Here is a 15,424-nt window from a genome sequence, read left to right as displayed (position 1 = left end):
TTCCCCACTGGGACCTAAGTCACAATGCAAACACAATATTAAAGAAAATTCCAACACATCAATAAGGACCCATTTTCTCACTGCCACTTCAAAACGAGATATGCACATAATTCTCTTGAACTTCCACCAACTCCAATGAGATCCCACCACCAAGCACATCTTTCCCTGCCCATCCCCTCTCACCTTATCTACTTGCCAGCCCATTGCCTCCCTCTGGTGCTCCTCTCCCCTTTTTTGCATGGCCTTCTGTCCTCTCCTATCAGACTCCCCCCTTCTCCAGCCCTGTATCTCTTTCACCAATCAACTTCTCAGCTCTTCACTTCAACCCTCCCCCTCCTGGTTTCACCTATCGCCTTGTGTTTCTCTCACCCCTCTGCCCCCCCCACACCATTTAAATCCACTTATTTTTTTTTCTCCAGTCATGCCAAAGGGTCTTAGCCCCAAATGTCCACTGTACTCCCCCCTCCCACCTTAGATGCTGCCTGGCCTGCTGAGTTCCTCCAGTATTTTGTGTGTGTGGCTAAGATATGCAAAGTATTTACTATTCAGTGATGTTGTGAATGAGGACCTAAATGTGGTCTATCTAAAGGTGTGTTAACCCAATTTTTTTTTAAAAAAGTGATTTAAGCTTGTTTAAAAGAATAGACAGCAGAATGCAAAACACCAGTGTTAAGAACTGTACAGAAACACTTCCAAACAATTCGTTATAGTTCTAAAACAATTTAAATCAACATGAATTAAACTGCAATCTTTCCAGCTTTCTGGCACAGCCACTTAGGAAAAGTGTTGCATTGTGAAAGTGGTTGGCAGTTGACATCTCACTAGGACTTGTTCCTTCAAGCAATATTCTTCACATTCACACCTTGGCGTTTACCTTCCATTCTACACCTTTCATTCAGCAATTAGTGCCATTTGTGTAAGTATGTTACAATTCACGAAATGACGAGACAATTTGATTTGCATTTATTAATCTGGATTATTGCTACACAAATCTAACATGAAGTGGAAAAAATAGTTGCGATGCCTAAATCAGCTTTAACATGCAAGTCAAATTTCACAGCTGCACCCTTTCTCTCCTCTTATTCATTCATTACATAAGGACACAGTTACTTTTTATCAGAAAAGGCAAATGTACGATACCTTTTTGTGATTTTCGAATCCCAGAAGCAGGTTTGCTGACTTGATATCACCATGGATATATTCGTGCTCATGAATAAACTCCAAAATATCAAGCTGCTCTTATGTTATGCACATGTATAAATTGAAAAAGTGAATGTCAGTCCGCAAAGTACTGGGGTCAAAATAATTTCTTACACATGATAATGTTACATTACTTTTAAACAGTAACAGCACAGAGATACTCTATTTCCCATAAACCCTCCACTAATCAAAGATTGAAATCTTAATTGGAGACCATTGGAAAATTCCAGTTAACAGAAACACAGTCTATTCCAAGGTTAAACAGTTACCAGTTCAGTATTATGGCATTGTATTAGTCATGTCTAAAACAAAAAAAAAGATAGCTACCAAAAAAAAAGCCATTTAATCTTCCTTCCCCTTCATCCTGCAAAGACCAACAGCAACTGAATTTCCAAATTTTCATTATCACTGACTGCATCACTAAACTTCTACAGGTACAAGCTCTCTCATGCAATGTCTGCATATAAATATCTCCCTTTTTTGGAAAACAGTGAATCAGAAGTTTGATCTTGGTTTCAAGATTAGAAAACACAAAGTGGATGCCTGTCTCCCTCAGAAATTCAAAGCCAATTTTTAGAAATGGTGAACAGCACCAGTGCTACCTAATGTGAATATGAAGTCATAGCATTGTACAAACACAGAAACAGGCCCCATCGGCCCCCTCATTCACGCCAACCACGATGCCTGTGTCCCTCTGTCTTTCATATCCAAGTACCTGTAGAAATAGCTTTTAAAATTTGTAATTGCATCTGCCTCTACCACCTCTTTCCAAATAACCACAACTTTCTGTATGAAAAACTTTAAGCAAGATTGGGAAAGAGAGCTTAACATGACCTTGATAACAGAGGATTGGTTGCAAATTTTGAAGTTGGTTAACTCTTCTTCGATTTGTGCCAGTTACTCTCTAATTCAATTTAAAATTGTACATCGTTATTATTTGACAAAGGACAGACTGTCTAAAATATTTCCTAATGTTAATAGTCAGTGTGATAGATGTAAAACTGAGACAGCTACATTGACACATATGTTTTGGTCGTGTTCTGTATTGAAAAAGTTTTCGAAATCTATTTTTTCTACAATTTCTAAAGCTTTAAAAATTAATTTACAACCTAATAAATTGACAGTTTTGTTCGGTATAATTCCTCAATATATTCATGGTGTTTCTATATCAGACCAATATGTAATTACATTTGGCACACCACTGGCCAGAAGGGCTACTTTATTAAAATGGAAAGATGTTTCTGCTCCCACGGAAAGATGCTTCTGCTCCCACTTTGATACAATGGTTTTCTCAGGTGATGTTATGTCTTAGTTTGGAGAAAATTAGAAGTCGAACTTCTGATCCTCGATTTGACTTTGAGAAAAGGTGGGGCTCTTTTGCCTGCTACTATTATTTGATTTGAGTTAATTAAGATGGTCCCTGTCTGATTCTTGGGTAAATGGATTTGGTTGGCAGATTAATGTCTTTCTTTTATGGAAGCTTGTATGGCGTATAGCTCCGGGTTTGTGCTCAAAATGTTTTTTTTTGTTTCAGTTAGCAGGGGTTCTTTTTCCTGCTTTCTTTTTTCCAAAAAAAAGCATTAACAGTTTGTTGTTTTTATTATTACTAATATATTGTTTAACTTGGTTGATAGTTTAATTCCTACTGTACATATTGATATGTCGACTCCATTACTTCAATGTATTTTTTTTGTTGTTGATTTTCAATAATAATAAAAAGATTTAAGAATAAAAAAGCTCTCAATCTCTTTTAAATTCCACTCTTCTCAATCTGTGTCCTCTATTTCTAAACCCCCCTACTCTCACAATCTACTCAATCTATTCCTCTCATAATTTTATAAATCCCTCTAAATTCACCCCTCAAACTTCTGCATTTCAGTTTAAAAAAAAAGAACAGCATATCCAATCTCCCCTTAAATCTGCAACTTTCCATTTCAGGTAACATCTTGGTGCATCTCTTCTGCACTCTCTCAGTTGTCAAAACATCTTTCCTGTAGTGTGGCAACCAGAGCTGTACATAATATTCCAAATACAATCTAATTGTACAGACACAACATCATGTCCCAATTCTTATACTCCATGACTTGGCTAACCACAGCAAAAATACCAAATACCTTCTCTAATCTCCTTTCCATCTACAGCATGTCTCCACTTTCAAAGAAAAATGGACTTGCATTCCAACGTCTCTCTGTACACTGCTAAGGTTTCCATCATTTACTCTGTATGTCCTATAAAAATTTGACTTCCCTAAGTGCATTACCGCACATTTCTCTAGATTAAATTCTAACTGTTCCCCGTCCGCTTAACTTTTCAGCTGATCTGTGACTCGCTGGAGCATTAAACAATATTCTTTGCCACCTGTGAATTCACCACTTTTTGCATTGTCTGCAAACTTACTAATCATACCACCTACTCTCTCTTCCAAATTATTTCTACATGTTAACATCACACAACTTCCCAGCACTGATCTCTGCAGCACACTGCTTGTTATAAACTTTTAGGTAGAAAAAAAAAACCTATCCACTCCTACCTTCTGCCTCCTATCACCAAGCCAATTTGGAATCCGTTTGCAACACACCTCTGATCACCTGAGAGTCATAGACTTACAACAGGAAAGCCACTCACTTTAGTTTACCACATCCACACTGTATAGATGCGTGCTAAACCCACACTTCTTAGATACTGTCAGCAACATTCTCTCCAGGAGTGTACTGCAGGTACTCACTGCACTCTGGGTAACTAAAATGACTCCCTCAGATCTCCTCTAATTATCCCTGTTATCTCCTCATGGGCACCATTCTTTCCTTGGCTATGCCTTCTGGAACAGCCTACAATACAGGACCTTTGTCCAATTAACATTGAACATAAAACAGTACAGTAAAAGGCCCTTTAGTCCAACGTGCCTCTGCTGGTCATTATGCCAAACTAAACTGAACATATTTTCCTTCATTTGGTCCATACCACTGCAACTCCTGCCTGTTCCTATATCTGTCTGAATGCCTCTTAAATATCATTATTGTATCTGCTCCCACTACCATCCCATCACCACACAGTCAGCTTCTCCTTTAAACTTTCCCCCCTCACCTTAAAGTTATGCCCTCCAGTATTTGACATTTCCACCCTGGGGAAAATACTCTATTTCTCCTGTACATAACTTTCATAGTTTTATAAACCTCTTTTCAGCCTCCAACACTCCAGGAAAAAAAAAACAATCCACTTTGTCCAACCTCTTCTCATCAGACAGCACCATGACTAACCTCTTTTATACCTTCTATAAAGCCTCCACATCCTTCCTGTAATGGGGGTGACCAGAAATGCACGTCTACCACACTACCTTCATCAGTTTATTTATTACCTCCTCAAAAACTCTATCAGATTTGCAACACATGACCTCTCCTACTCAAAACACAGACTCCTCCTAATCAGTTCCTGCCTTTACAATCGAACATAAATCCTGTCTGTCAGCACCTTCTCCAGCAACGTCCCAACCAATGCTGAAATGCTCCCAGCCCACAATTTCCAAGATGATCCCTATTGCCCATTTTAACCAAGGACATTAGCTTTCCTCCAGTGGTTAACAAATCTCCAGAGACCCAGAAATCTCCATCCTTGATTCCCATGGCATTCCAGGATAAAACCCATCAGGCCCTGGAGACTTATCCTGCCTAATGTGTGCCAAAATATCTAAAACTTCTTCTTTCCTGATACAGAATATCAGTGTACCCCTCCATTAAATCTCCTGTCTCCAGATCTTTCTCTCTGGTGAAAACCAACGAGTTCTCATTTACACCCCCTGGTTCCATACGTATTTTTAACAGATACAAATTGTTGTAATATTGTGGGGAATCAACAACACCAACTTAACTACAGAAATACAAAGAAGTTTGCCTATTGTGTTATACAGTAGCAATACCCCATGCCTGCTTTCGCCTCTGATGCTATTTATTGGCTGATTTGGAACTAGAATGTCAGTTTGTTTACAATAGTAAACAAAAAGGCTCAAACCTGGTGTAATTCTAGCCTCCTGTCAGTGAAATATGTGACAAGAATATTACTTATATCTGTTGCTTACCAGCTGACAGCCTATTTTCAAAGCAGAAGTTTTATCCAACCGGTTCTCCCTCGCTTCCAGCAACTTTTGCAAATCAACACCAAGTCTGTCAATTACCATGAATCTATAGCTGTGAGAAAGAAAAAGAAAGATGTCATACCTGAAAGAAACATTTACTTCAGGACAGAATGACATGAGAGACAGAGCCTCCTCACCTCTTCCCATTGTGCTTTGTCAAGCCTGATCCCCAGTAAGCAGGAATCCCCAAGAAACTCAGTTTATGGCTTTTCATCCATGCCTTTACTAAAAAGCAAAGCACAAACAAAACCCTCCATTAAAATACTTGCATTTTCTTTTGACGAAGACAAGCAAAATTAGCCTATTCCTTAGCTGTGTCCTACTAAATCTGGTTATCTTTGTAGTAGCAGCGCAATTATGTTCAGCAATTATTTTCCTCATTCATCGGCTACAGAATGAAGATGATGATGATGATACATGGAATTAGTCCTGAACATACTGTGGGACTGATTTAAAAAATATAATTACTATGTACAAGGACATAACGCTGTATTTAAATTTCTTCTCATTCATACAAGCAGCAGCTCATAAATACAATGTGTAATTAGCACGCTCTATTTTCACAGGTACCTACTGTGTTCAGGTTTAGCTGCCCTCTGATAAAATTTCAGCTCTGAGAACAGGGGTCCATTTTCCTGGTACTCCTGAAAACAAGAATTACTCCTTTTATTAAGGCACACATTTGGGGAAGTAGAATTAGAATCAAATATAAAGCTGTTCCATCCCTTGCACATGAGCTAGGAACCACTTGTTGACTGGCCATTCCAATGCCTCAGTAAACATCGAGTAATTCTGAGCCACAGAGAAAAGCAACTCCTAAATCCAAATCCACATCCACACTGAGTTAGGTGAATTGTAACCAGTCACACTTCCCAAATCCATGAACACTCCAATGCCTCCGACTGGAAAATGCATTTCTGTGGGTAACAGGCTGGCTGGGTAGTCTGTTGCTCCTGTTGTCTGGATTCACTAAAGGAAATTAATCACCTATGCATCACACTGGGGAAATATCATCACACATAGATCTAGCCATGGCCCATCATGCATGTCCAAGAGATCTCAAGTGGACAGCCCAATCTCAGCCCACATACAGTGCCTGTACCACTCCCCCTGATCTACTGAATCTTTACTCAGGGGAGGAAGACGGAGAAGGGATAGGGGAAGGGCAACTCCAAAACCTTCCTTCTTATTATATTCTCACTTGAATACTATACCTGCCATCATGGCTATGTTCTACAATCCCCGGCCAAATGAGCTGGTAGGTAAGTAAATTCAAGATCTGGAAATGAGATAAGTCTTTAAAAGTAAAGAATAATGTGCATGTATAAAGTGCATCTAAACCAGATAAACATCTCCAAGAGTTTTACAGAGAAAATACTGATGGCATTAAAGCAGGTTATTTTGTGCAGCATAATGGAAACGGTGGAAGAAATGAATCTTGATGGGGTGTTTGAGAGGAAAGTATACGAAAGAAAGTGTATGTGTAAGTGTGAAGTTCACATGACAGCAAGAGTGAATAAAGGAGGTATCACAAAGGCCAAAAAAATGAGGAATCCACATGATGCTGAAGGACTGGAAGTGCAAAGCCATGGGGAGCATCAAACAGAAGGATGAGAATTTTAATTCCTTAGTTTTAGGAGACCAGGAACAAACGCACATCTGGCAGAAAGTAGATAACAGAAAATCATGCATGGATTCAGGATGCAATAACGCCAACAGTATTTTGAACAAGCTGATGTTCTTTGAATGATGGAGGTTGTGTGTGAATTCAGTCAAATAATTTTTTTTTGAATCTGAATATATCTAAGGCAAGCACAAAGGCTCTCTCATAATGAAAGGCTGTAAGTGGGCACTTTTATGGGATAAAGTATACATCACACCCCACCAGGGTAGAAAATTCAGAAGATACGCTACTCTCTGTGTGAAAAAAGTTATCCTCATCTCAGTCCTAATCAGGCTATCCCATATTCTAAGACTAGGACTCCCGATTACGGACTTCTCATCCAGGAGAATCACCCCTCCTGAGACCAGGCTTCTCATCCAAGAGATCCTGAAACCAAGAATTCACATCCGACAGAACCATCCTCCCAGCACCAAGCATCCTAACCCCCATTATAATTTTGTTAGCTTCAATGAGATATCTCATTCCTCAAAACCCTAGAGAACACAGACCCATTTTCTTTCTTCACATAACAAAGCATCCATCCTTGGAAACAACCTAGTGAACCTTAGCTGTACTTCGATAGCAAGTGCATCCTTTTTACTGGTAAGATACTGCAGCTAAAACTAAAACAATGTTCCATGTGTCAGCTGCAAGAAAAAGTTTGTGAACTCTTTGCATTTACCTGGTTTTCTACATTATTTACTCATAAAATGTGGTCTGATTTTCATCTAAGTCACAATAATAGACAAATACAATCTGCTGAAACTAATAACACACAAACAATTGAACTTTTCATGTCGTTATTGAACACATCGCTTAATCATTTACAGTTCAGGCTGGAAAAAGTATGTGAATCTTTGTATTTAATAACTGGTAGAACCTCCTTTAGTGGAAATAACCTCCACTAAATGCTTCATATAGCTGCTGATCAGACATGCACAACAGCGAGGAGGAATTTTAGACCATTCCTCCATACAGAACTGTTTCAGTTCGTCAATATTTCTGGGAAACCTTGCATGAACAGCCCTCTTTAGGTCATGCCAAAGCATCTCAATTGAATTAAGGTCTAGACTCTGACTTGGCCACTCCAAAACACAAATTTTCTCCTTTTTTAATCACTTTGTTGCTTATTTACTCGTTTCGGATCATTGTCTTGTTGCATCATCCAACCTCTATTATGCTACCCAGACCTGTAAAATGTTCTTCTGTAAAATGTCTTGATACAATTTGGAATTCATTCTTCCCTCAACGACTGCAAGCTGTCCAGGCCCTGAAGCAACAAAGCAGCCCCAAACCACAAAGCTCTTTCCACCATGCTTCATAGCTGGGTTGAGGTTTTGGTGTGGGTGTGCAGTGCTCTTTTTTCTCCAAACACAGCAGTGTGCATTTCTGCCTAAAAGTCCAACTTTTGTCTCATCTGTCCAGGGAACATTGACGTTGTGGAATATCCAGGTGGTCTTCCGCAAACTTGAGACAAGCAACACTGCTTCTTTGGAGGGCAGTGGTGTCCTCCATTGTGTCTTTCCATGAACACCATTCTTGTTCAGTGTTTTTCTTACAGTGGACACATGAACAGAGACCCTAGTAATTTCTAGAGATTTCTGCAGGTCTTTTGCTGTTACCCTTGGGTTCTTTTTCACCTCCTTCAGCATTGCATGTTGTGCTGTTGGTGAGATCTTTGCAGGACACCACTCCTAGGGAGACTAATAACAGTATTGAGTTTCTTCCATTTGTAGACAATTTCTCTTCCTGTGGATTGATGAACACTCAGATCTTTAGAAATACTTTTGTAGCCCTTTCCAGCTTTATGCATCTCTACAATTCTTCTTCTAAGGTCTCTGAAAGTTGGTTTGAGGCATGGTGCACGTAAACAAATTTTCCTTGAGAACAGCAGGCTCTATCAGTAGCCTGATGTTGTGTGTCTTTTTTTATAGAGCAGGGGACCTCTGCAACCCACTGCTCCAGTCTCACCTCACTGACTGGAACACCTGCTTCCAAATAACTTTTGTAGAAGGCATTACCCCAGAATTTCTGAGACTTTTTTGAACCTAGACTGTGATTGTTTAAATGGTGTACTCCATACTGATGAGAAGTACAATTGTTTGTATGTCATTAATTTAAGCAGATTGTGTTTGTCTATTATTGTGACTTAGGTGGATATCAGACCGCATGTTATGAGTAATTAATGCAGAAAACCAGGTAATTGCAAAGGGTTCACAAACTTTTTCTTGCAACTGTATGATCTCATGAAGCCCCTATACAACTGTCATCATCTTCCGTATTCAAATCCTCTCCTAATGAAGGCTAACATGTAAGACCTTCCAAATTGCTTACCAAAACTATACATCTGTATGTTTTCTATAATTTAACTGCAAACCACTGAGATACTTTAATTGTCAACATTACCCAATATCGCACATTTAAAAAAAAGGTTTTCTATTTTGTGCACCAAAGTAGATGACCTTGCATTTTCCCACTTAACATTCCATCTAACATATTCATACACTTAGGATTCCTTTAAACTCTGGATGCCCTCTTCTCTACTTGAAATCTAAACTGGTTTAATATCATCAGCAAACATGCAATTTGACATTTGATCCCTTCACCAAATTGTTAATAATATTGTTTCATGATTAGCAATTAAAAATCTGAACTTAGGATCTGCTCACTGAAATAAAAAAAAATTCAAGTAATTAGTAAATATGTAGAGATTTGAAGAGAACTCATTGCAAACAAAACTATGTGCCATTTAATATAGAAAAACAAGGTCATAAAAAAAGAGGAAGGGATTCTTTTTTTAAATGAAATTGTTAGAAGGATTGTAAACAACAAAATTCAACTAGGTGAGAACCACAAGTACTTGATTACCATTATTTAAAAGGTACATGGACAGAAAAGATTTAGAGGGATATGGACTAAGTGCAGGCAAATGGAACTAGTTTAGATAAGAATCTTTATCAGCTTGGACCAGTTGGACTGAGGGATCTGTTTCTGTGCTCCACAATTCAATGACTCTATGATTTGGATGTTAATGTGATAAACTAGATCAGCAAATTTGTGGATGAAACCAAGACTAGGAGCATTGGGCAAAGCGAGGAAGGTTGAGAAATGGTAGATGGAATTTAATGTAGAGGTGAGGTATTACACTTTGGGAGGACAAATCAAGGCAGGACTTACAGATTGAATGGTGGGGTGCTGATAAGTGTGATAGGACAGAAGGATCTGTGAGTACAGATCCATAATTCCTTGAAAGAGACATCACTGGTAGATATGTTCATAAAGAGAGCGTTTGGCTCATTGACATTCATAGATCAGAGTACTGAGTACAAGAGTTGGGATGTTATACAGTATTATTATAACAGTATTGTATAAGATGTTGGTGAGAAAAAATGTGGTGACACCTGCAGACTATCGCTCCCCCCACCCCCTCATATCCCTAAGTGGATGGTTGTTAACGGGGTGGGAGGGGAGGGAACGTCCACTCAGACCAAGAGAGGCCTGCGTCGGGCATTTTCATGCCTTACAAGGCCCAGATTGGAAGTCTGTGTGGGGCGACACTCCTTACACAGACACTAGAGCAATGTGTGATTAAGTGCCTTGCTCAAGGACATAAACACGCTGCCACAACTAAGGCTCGAACTAGCGACCTTGAGATCACTAGACGAACACCTTAACAACTTGGCCATGTGCCCACATGGGTGGTGGGTTTATACTAATTTGGCAGGGATGGGAACCAGCGATAATGCTGTTGGTTTACAAGCAGAAGCAGTGAGTATTGAGGCTGTCAGGGAGGACAGACAGATGATAAGGCAAAATTGCAGTCACGGTGATGAGTTGCCATGTAAAAGGGGACAAATTGCAAAAAGGGTTATCCATATAGGACAAGGTTTTATATTTGAATGCATGCAGTGCACGGAATAAGGTAGATGATGTTGAAGCACAGTTAGAGATTGGCAATTATGACATTGTGAGCATCACTGAGTTGTGGCTGAAAGAAGATTATGACCAGGAGCTTAACAACCAAGGATACACATTGCATTGGTAGAGGAGGTGATGTGGTTCTGTTGGTAAAAAATGAAATCAAATCCTTAGAAAGAGGTGACATAGGATTGGAAAATGTAGAATCCTTGTAGGTAGAATTAAGAAACTGCACAGGATAAAAAGACTCTGATGGAAGCTACAGTATACACAGGCCTCCAAACAGTAGCCAAGATGGAGGCTACAAATTACAATGGGAGATAGAAAAGGTATGTAAAAAGGGTAATGTTATGATAGTCATGGGGGATTTCATCATGCAAGTAGGTTGGGGAAATCAGGCTGGTGCTGGATCCCAAGAGAGGAAATTCATAGAAAGCTTATGAGACGGCTTTTTAGAGTGGCTTGTGGTTGAGCCCAGCAGGGGATCAGCTATTCTGGATTGGGTGTTGTGTAATGAACCAGATATGATTAAACAGCTTCAGGTAAAGGAACTCTTAAGAAACAGTGATCATATTAGGATATTATTCACCCTGCAATTTGAGAGGGTGAAGCTAAAGTCAGATGTATTAGCAAAGGAAATTACAGAGACATGAGAAAGGAGCAAAAGAGAGGCAAGAGCGAAAATTAGACCGCCATAAAATGACACTGGAGAGGTCGTAATAGGGGACAAGAAAATGGCAAACGAACTAAATAAGTCTTTTGTATCAGTCTTCCCTGTGGGGGGGGGGGGGGGTGCAGAAGTGAGTCCAGTTGCTATTACTAGGGAAAAGGTGCTTGGGAAACTGAAAGGTCTGAAGGTAGATAAGTTGCTTCGACCAAACAAACTACACCACCAGGTTCTGAAAGAGGTCGCTGAAGAGAGTTTGAAAGCATTAGCAGTAATCTTTCCAGAATGGTTATCCTTTAAAGGGAAAATTTTGCCTGCTGAACCTGTTAGGATTCTTTGAGGAAATAACAAGCGGGAAAGACAAAGGAGAATTGGTGGATATTGTGCACCAGGATTTTCAGGTCTTTGACAAGGTGTCAAGTGCGAGGCTGCTTAACAAGATAACAGCCGATGGTATTACAGGAAATATACTAGAATGGAAAGAGTATTGTCTGATTGGCAAAGGCAAAGGATGGAATAAAGGAAGTATTTTCTGATTGGCTGCAGATGATTGTTGTTGTTCTGCAGGGGTTGGTTTTGAGATCACGTCTTTTTATGTTGTAAGACAACAACTTGGATGACAGAATTGATTGCTTTTATGGCCACGTTTGCGGACAACACTAAGACAGGTGGAGGAGCTGGTAGCATTGAGGAAACAGAAAGGCTGTAGAAGGACTTAGACAGATTAGGAGAATGTGCAAAGAAGTGGCAGATGGAATACTGTGTTAGGAAGTGCATGGATAGAGCATTGGCTGATTGGCAGAGGGAAAGGATGGGAAAAAAGGGAGCAGGAATAAAAGCTTACACTATTTTCTAAATGGGGAGAGAATTCAAAAATCCAAGGAGCAAAGAAACTTGAGTCCTTGTACAAGATTCCCTAAAGGTTAACTTGCAGGCTGAGTCAATGGTGAGGAAAGCAAATGCAATGCTAGCATTCAGTTCAAGAGGACTAGAACATAAGAACAAAGATGTAATGCTGAGGCTGTATTATGCACTGGTGAGGCCCCACTTGCAGTATTGTGAACAGTTTTGGGCCCCTCATTTAAGAAAGGATGTGCTGACATTGGAGAGGCTTCAGAGGAGGTTCACGAGAATGTTTCCAGGAATGAAAGGGTTATTATATCAGGAGCGATTGTTGACTCTGGGCCTGTACTTGCAAGAATTTAGAAGAATGAGGGGGATCTCATTGTAACATATTGAATGTTGAAAGGTTGAGATAGAATGGATGTGGAGAGGATATTTCCAATGCTGGTGGAGTCTAGGACCAGAGTGTACAGCCTTAAAAAAAAGGTCCATTTAGGATGGAGATGAGAAGGAACTTTTTTAGCTAGACAGTGGTGAATCTGTGGAATTCATTGACACAGGTGGCCGAGCAGGCTAGGTCACTGGGTTTATTTATAGCGGAAGGTGATAGGTTCTTGATCAGTCAGGATGTGAAAGGCAGGAGAGTGGGGTTCATAGAGAAACTGATCGGCCATGAAGAAGTGGTAAGCAGACTTGATGTGCCAAATGCCTGATCCTGTGCCTTCTGGTCTAAATGACCCAATTCACTACATACTTCAAAAAATCTGAATGTGAAAATAAAATCTGAGTATTGTGTGCAGTTCTGATCACCTACCTACAGGAAAGATAACAATAAACACAAAATAACCTGCAGAAGCTGAGATCAAAGCAACACTCACAACACACTGGAGGAACTCAGCAGGTCCGGCAGCATCCGTGGAAACAATGAGTCGACGTTTTGGGCCGGAACCCTTCATCCTGACGAAGTGTTCCGGCCTGAAACATCGACTCATTGTTTCCACGGATGCTGCCCGACCTGCTGAAGATAACAATAAGACTGAAGGAGTACAGGGGAAAATTTACAAGGATGTTGCCAGGACTTGAGTTATAGGAAAGGTTGGAAAGGTTAAAACTTTATTTCCTGGAGAGTAGGGGAACAAGGGGAGATTTGATAAAGGTATACAAAATTATGAGGGGTATAGATAGGGTTAATGCAAGTAGGTCATTTCCACTGAAGTTGGGTGAAACTAGAACTAGAGGGCTTGGGTTAAGGGTGAAAGGAGAAGTATTGAAGGGGAACTTCTTCACTCAGAGGGTGGTGAGAGTGTGGAAGTGATGGATGTGGGTTTGATTTCAGCACTTCAAAGAAGTTGCTGTACTTGGACGGGAGGGGCACGGAGAGCTATTGTCTAGCTGGAGGTCGATGGGACAAGCCAGAATAACAGTTTGGCATGGACGAGATAGGCCGAGAGATTGCTTTTGTGCTCGATGATGAAATTACAAAAATGTCACAAATCATCAATAATTTGTGGTGGCATGGTGGTGTAGTGGTTGGTGTAACATTGTTGTTGTTCGTCCTTCATAGTCGAAGATGAACATGGCTTCAAAGTCAAATGGGAGATTGGTGGCTGTGGGTCCGGAGGTGACTGATCAGGCCAATCCGGGCCCTGAAGGCTTGCCCACATGTGGGACACAAGTGGGTGGGTGCTGTCGTGGCAGTGGATGCTGCTCGGGCCTTGCGCACAGCACGCTTTCGTTGCACCTCGATGGTGTGCCTGACTTCAGCTGCACGGGCTCCTGTGGTGATCTTGCTGCGCCAAGCTGGACGGTCAAGGGCAAGCGTCTCCCACGTGTTGATGTCGACACCCAGGCCTTTGAGGGACGCTTTGAGGCAGTCTTTGAAACGTTTCTTCTGCCCCCCCACCCCGGCTGAGCGCTTGCCCTGTCACAGTTCTCCATACAGCAGCTGCTTAGACAATCGGCTGTCTGGCATTCTGACCACATGTCCAGCCCACCTGGCTTGGGCTTTCAGCAGGAGGGTGTAGACGCTGTGGAGCCCAGCTCGTTCCAGGATTTCCGTGTCGGGGACTTTGTCCTGCCACCTGATGTGGAGGAGTCTGTGGAGGCAGCTCAGGTGAAAGTGGTTGAGCTGTTTGGCGTGTCTGCTGTAGACAGTCCAGGTCTCGCTGGCATAAAGGAGGGTGGTAAGGACCACTGCACAGTAGACCTTCAGCTTGGTGGTAAGGCTGAGTCCTCTCTGCTCCCAGACGTTCTCATGGAGTCTCCCAAAGGCGGCGCTGGCTTTGGCAATCCTGTTGTTGACCTCAGTGTCTATGTTCACTGCGCAAGAGAGTATGCTGCCCAGGTAGGTGAAGTTGTCGACTGCCTGGAGGTTCTGGCCCTTCACTGTGATGCGCGGCTCCTGGTATGGCTTTCCTGGGGCAGGCTGGTACATAACTTCGGTCTTTTTGGTGCTGATAGTGAGACCGAAGTTGTCGCAGGCTTGTGAGAAGCAGTCCATTTCACGCTGCATCTCCTGCTCTGTGCTGGCATTGAGTGCGCAGTCATCAGCAAACAAGTCTCTGATCACAGTCTCTCGCACCTTTGTAACTGCCTGCAGGCGCCTAAGGTTGAACAACCTGCCGTCAGTCCTGTACCTGACGTGGATTCCTTCTTCGTAGTTACAGAAGGCATCTGTCAGCATGGCAGAGAATACCGTACTGAACAGAGTCGGGGCAAGAACGCAGCCTTGTTTGACGCCATTTGTCACTAGGAAGGCCTCCGACTCGTTGCCGTCATTCAGAACTTTCACCATCATACCGTCGTGGAACTGCCGGACGATTGTGATGAACTTGCTGGGGCAGCCAAACTTCTCCATGATCTTCCACAAGCCTTCTCTGCTGACCGTATCGAAAGCCTTGGTTAGATCGACAAAGGTCACGAAGAGGTCGCTGTGTTGCTCCTGGCATTTTTCCTGGAGTTGGCGCGCGGACATGATTTTTGCTACGCGCCAACTGGTGTAACA

The 15,424-nt window shown here is 41.4% G+C and overlaps 1 protein-coding gene across 7 annotated transcripts in view; it reads right to left on the bottom strand.

Moving 5' to 3' along the window:
* Positions 1–15,424, bottom strand: part of LOC140201336 (serine/threonine-protein kinase VRK1-like) — a 101,865-nt gene that overhangs the window by 69,686 nt on the left and 16,755 nt on the right. For all 7 annotated transcript variants that reach the window (XM_072265265.1, XM_072265270.1, XM_072265271.1 and 4 more), the window contains exons 4-7: positions 5,904–5,973; positions 5,467–5,554; positions 5,273–5,381; positions 1,141–1,233 (exon numbers count right to left, since the gene is read on the bottom strand). In XM_072265265.1, coding sequence (XP_072121366.1) covers positions 1,141–1,233; positions 5,273–5,381; positions 5,467–5,554; positions 5,904–5,973 — 360 coding nt within the window. The remainder of the gene's footprint in view (positions 1–1,140; positions 1,234–5,272; positions 5,382–5,466; positions 5,555–5,903; positions 5,974–15,424) is intronic.

This window comes from Mobula birostris, chromosome 8 (genome assembly GCF_030028105.1).
Source record: "Mobula birostris isolate sMobBir1 chromosome 8, sMobBir1.hap1, whole genome shotgun sequence".
In the NCBI taxonomy this organism is placed as follows: Eukaryota; Metazoa; Chordata; class Chondrichthyes; order Myliobatiformes; family Myliobatidae; genus Mobula; species Mobula birostris.
The sequence above is the reverse complement of the archived record's forward strand: the minus strand, read 5'-3'. Positions and strand labels throughout refer to the sequence as shown.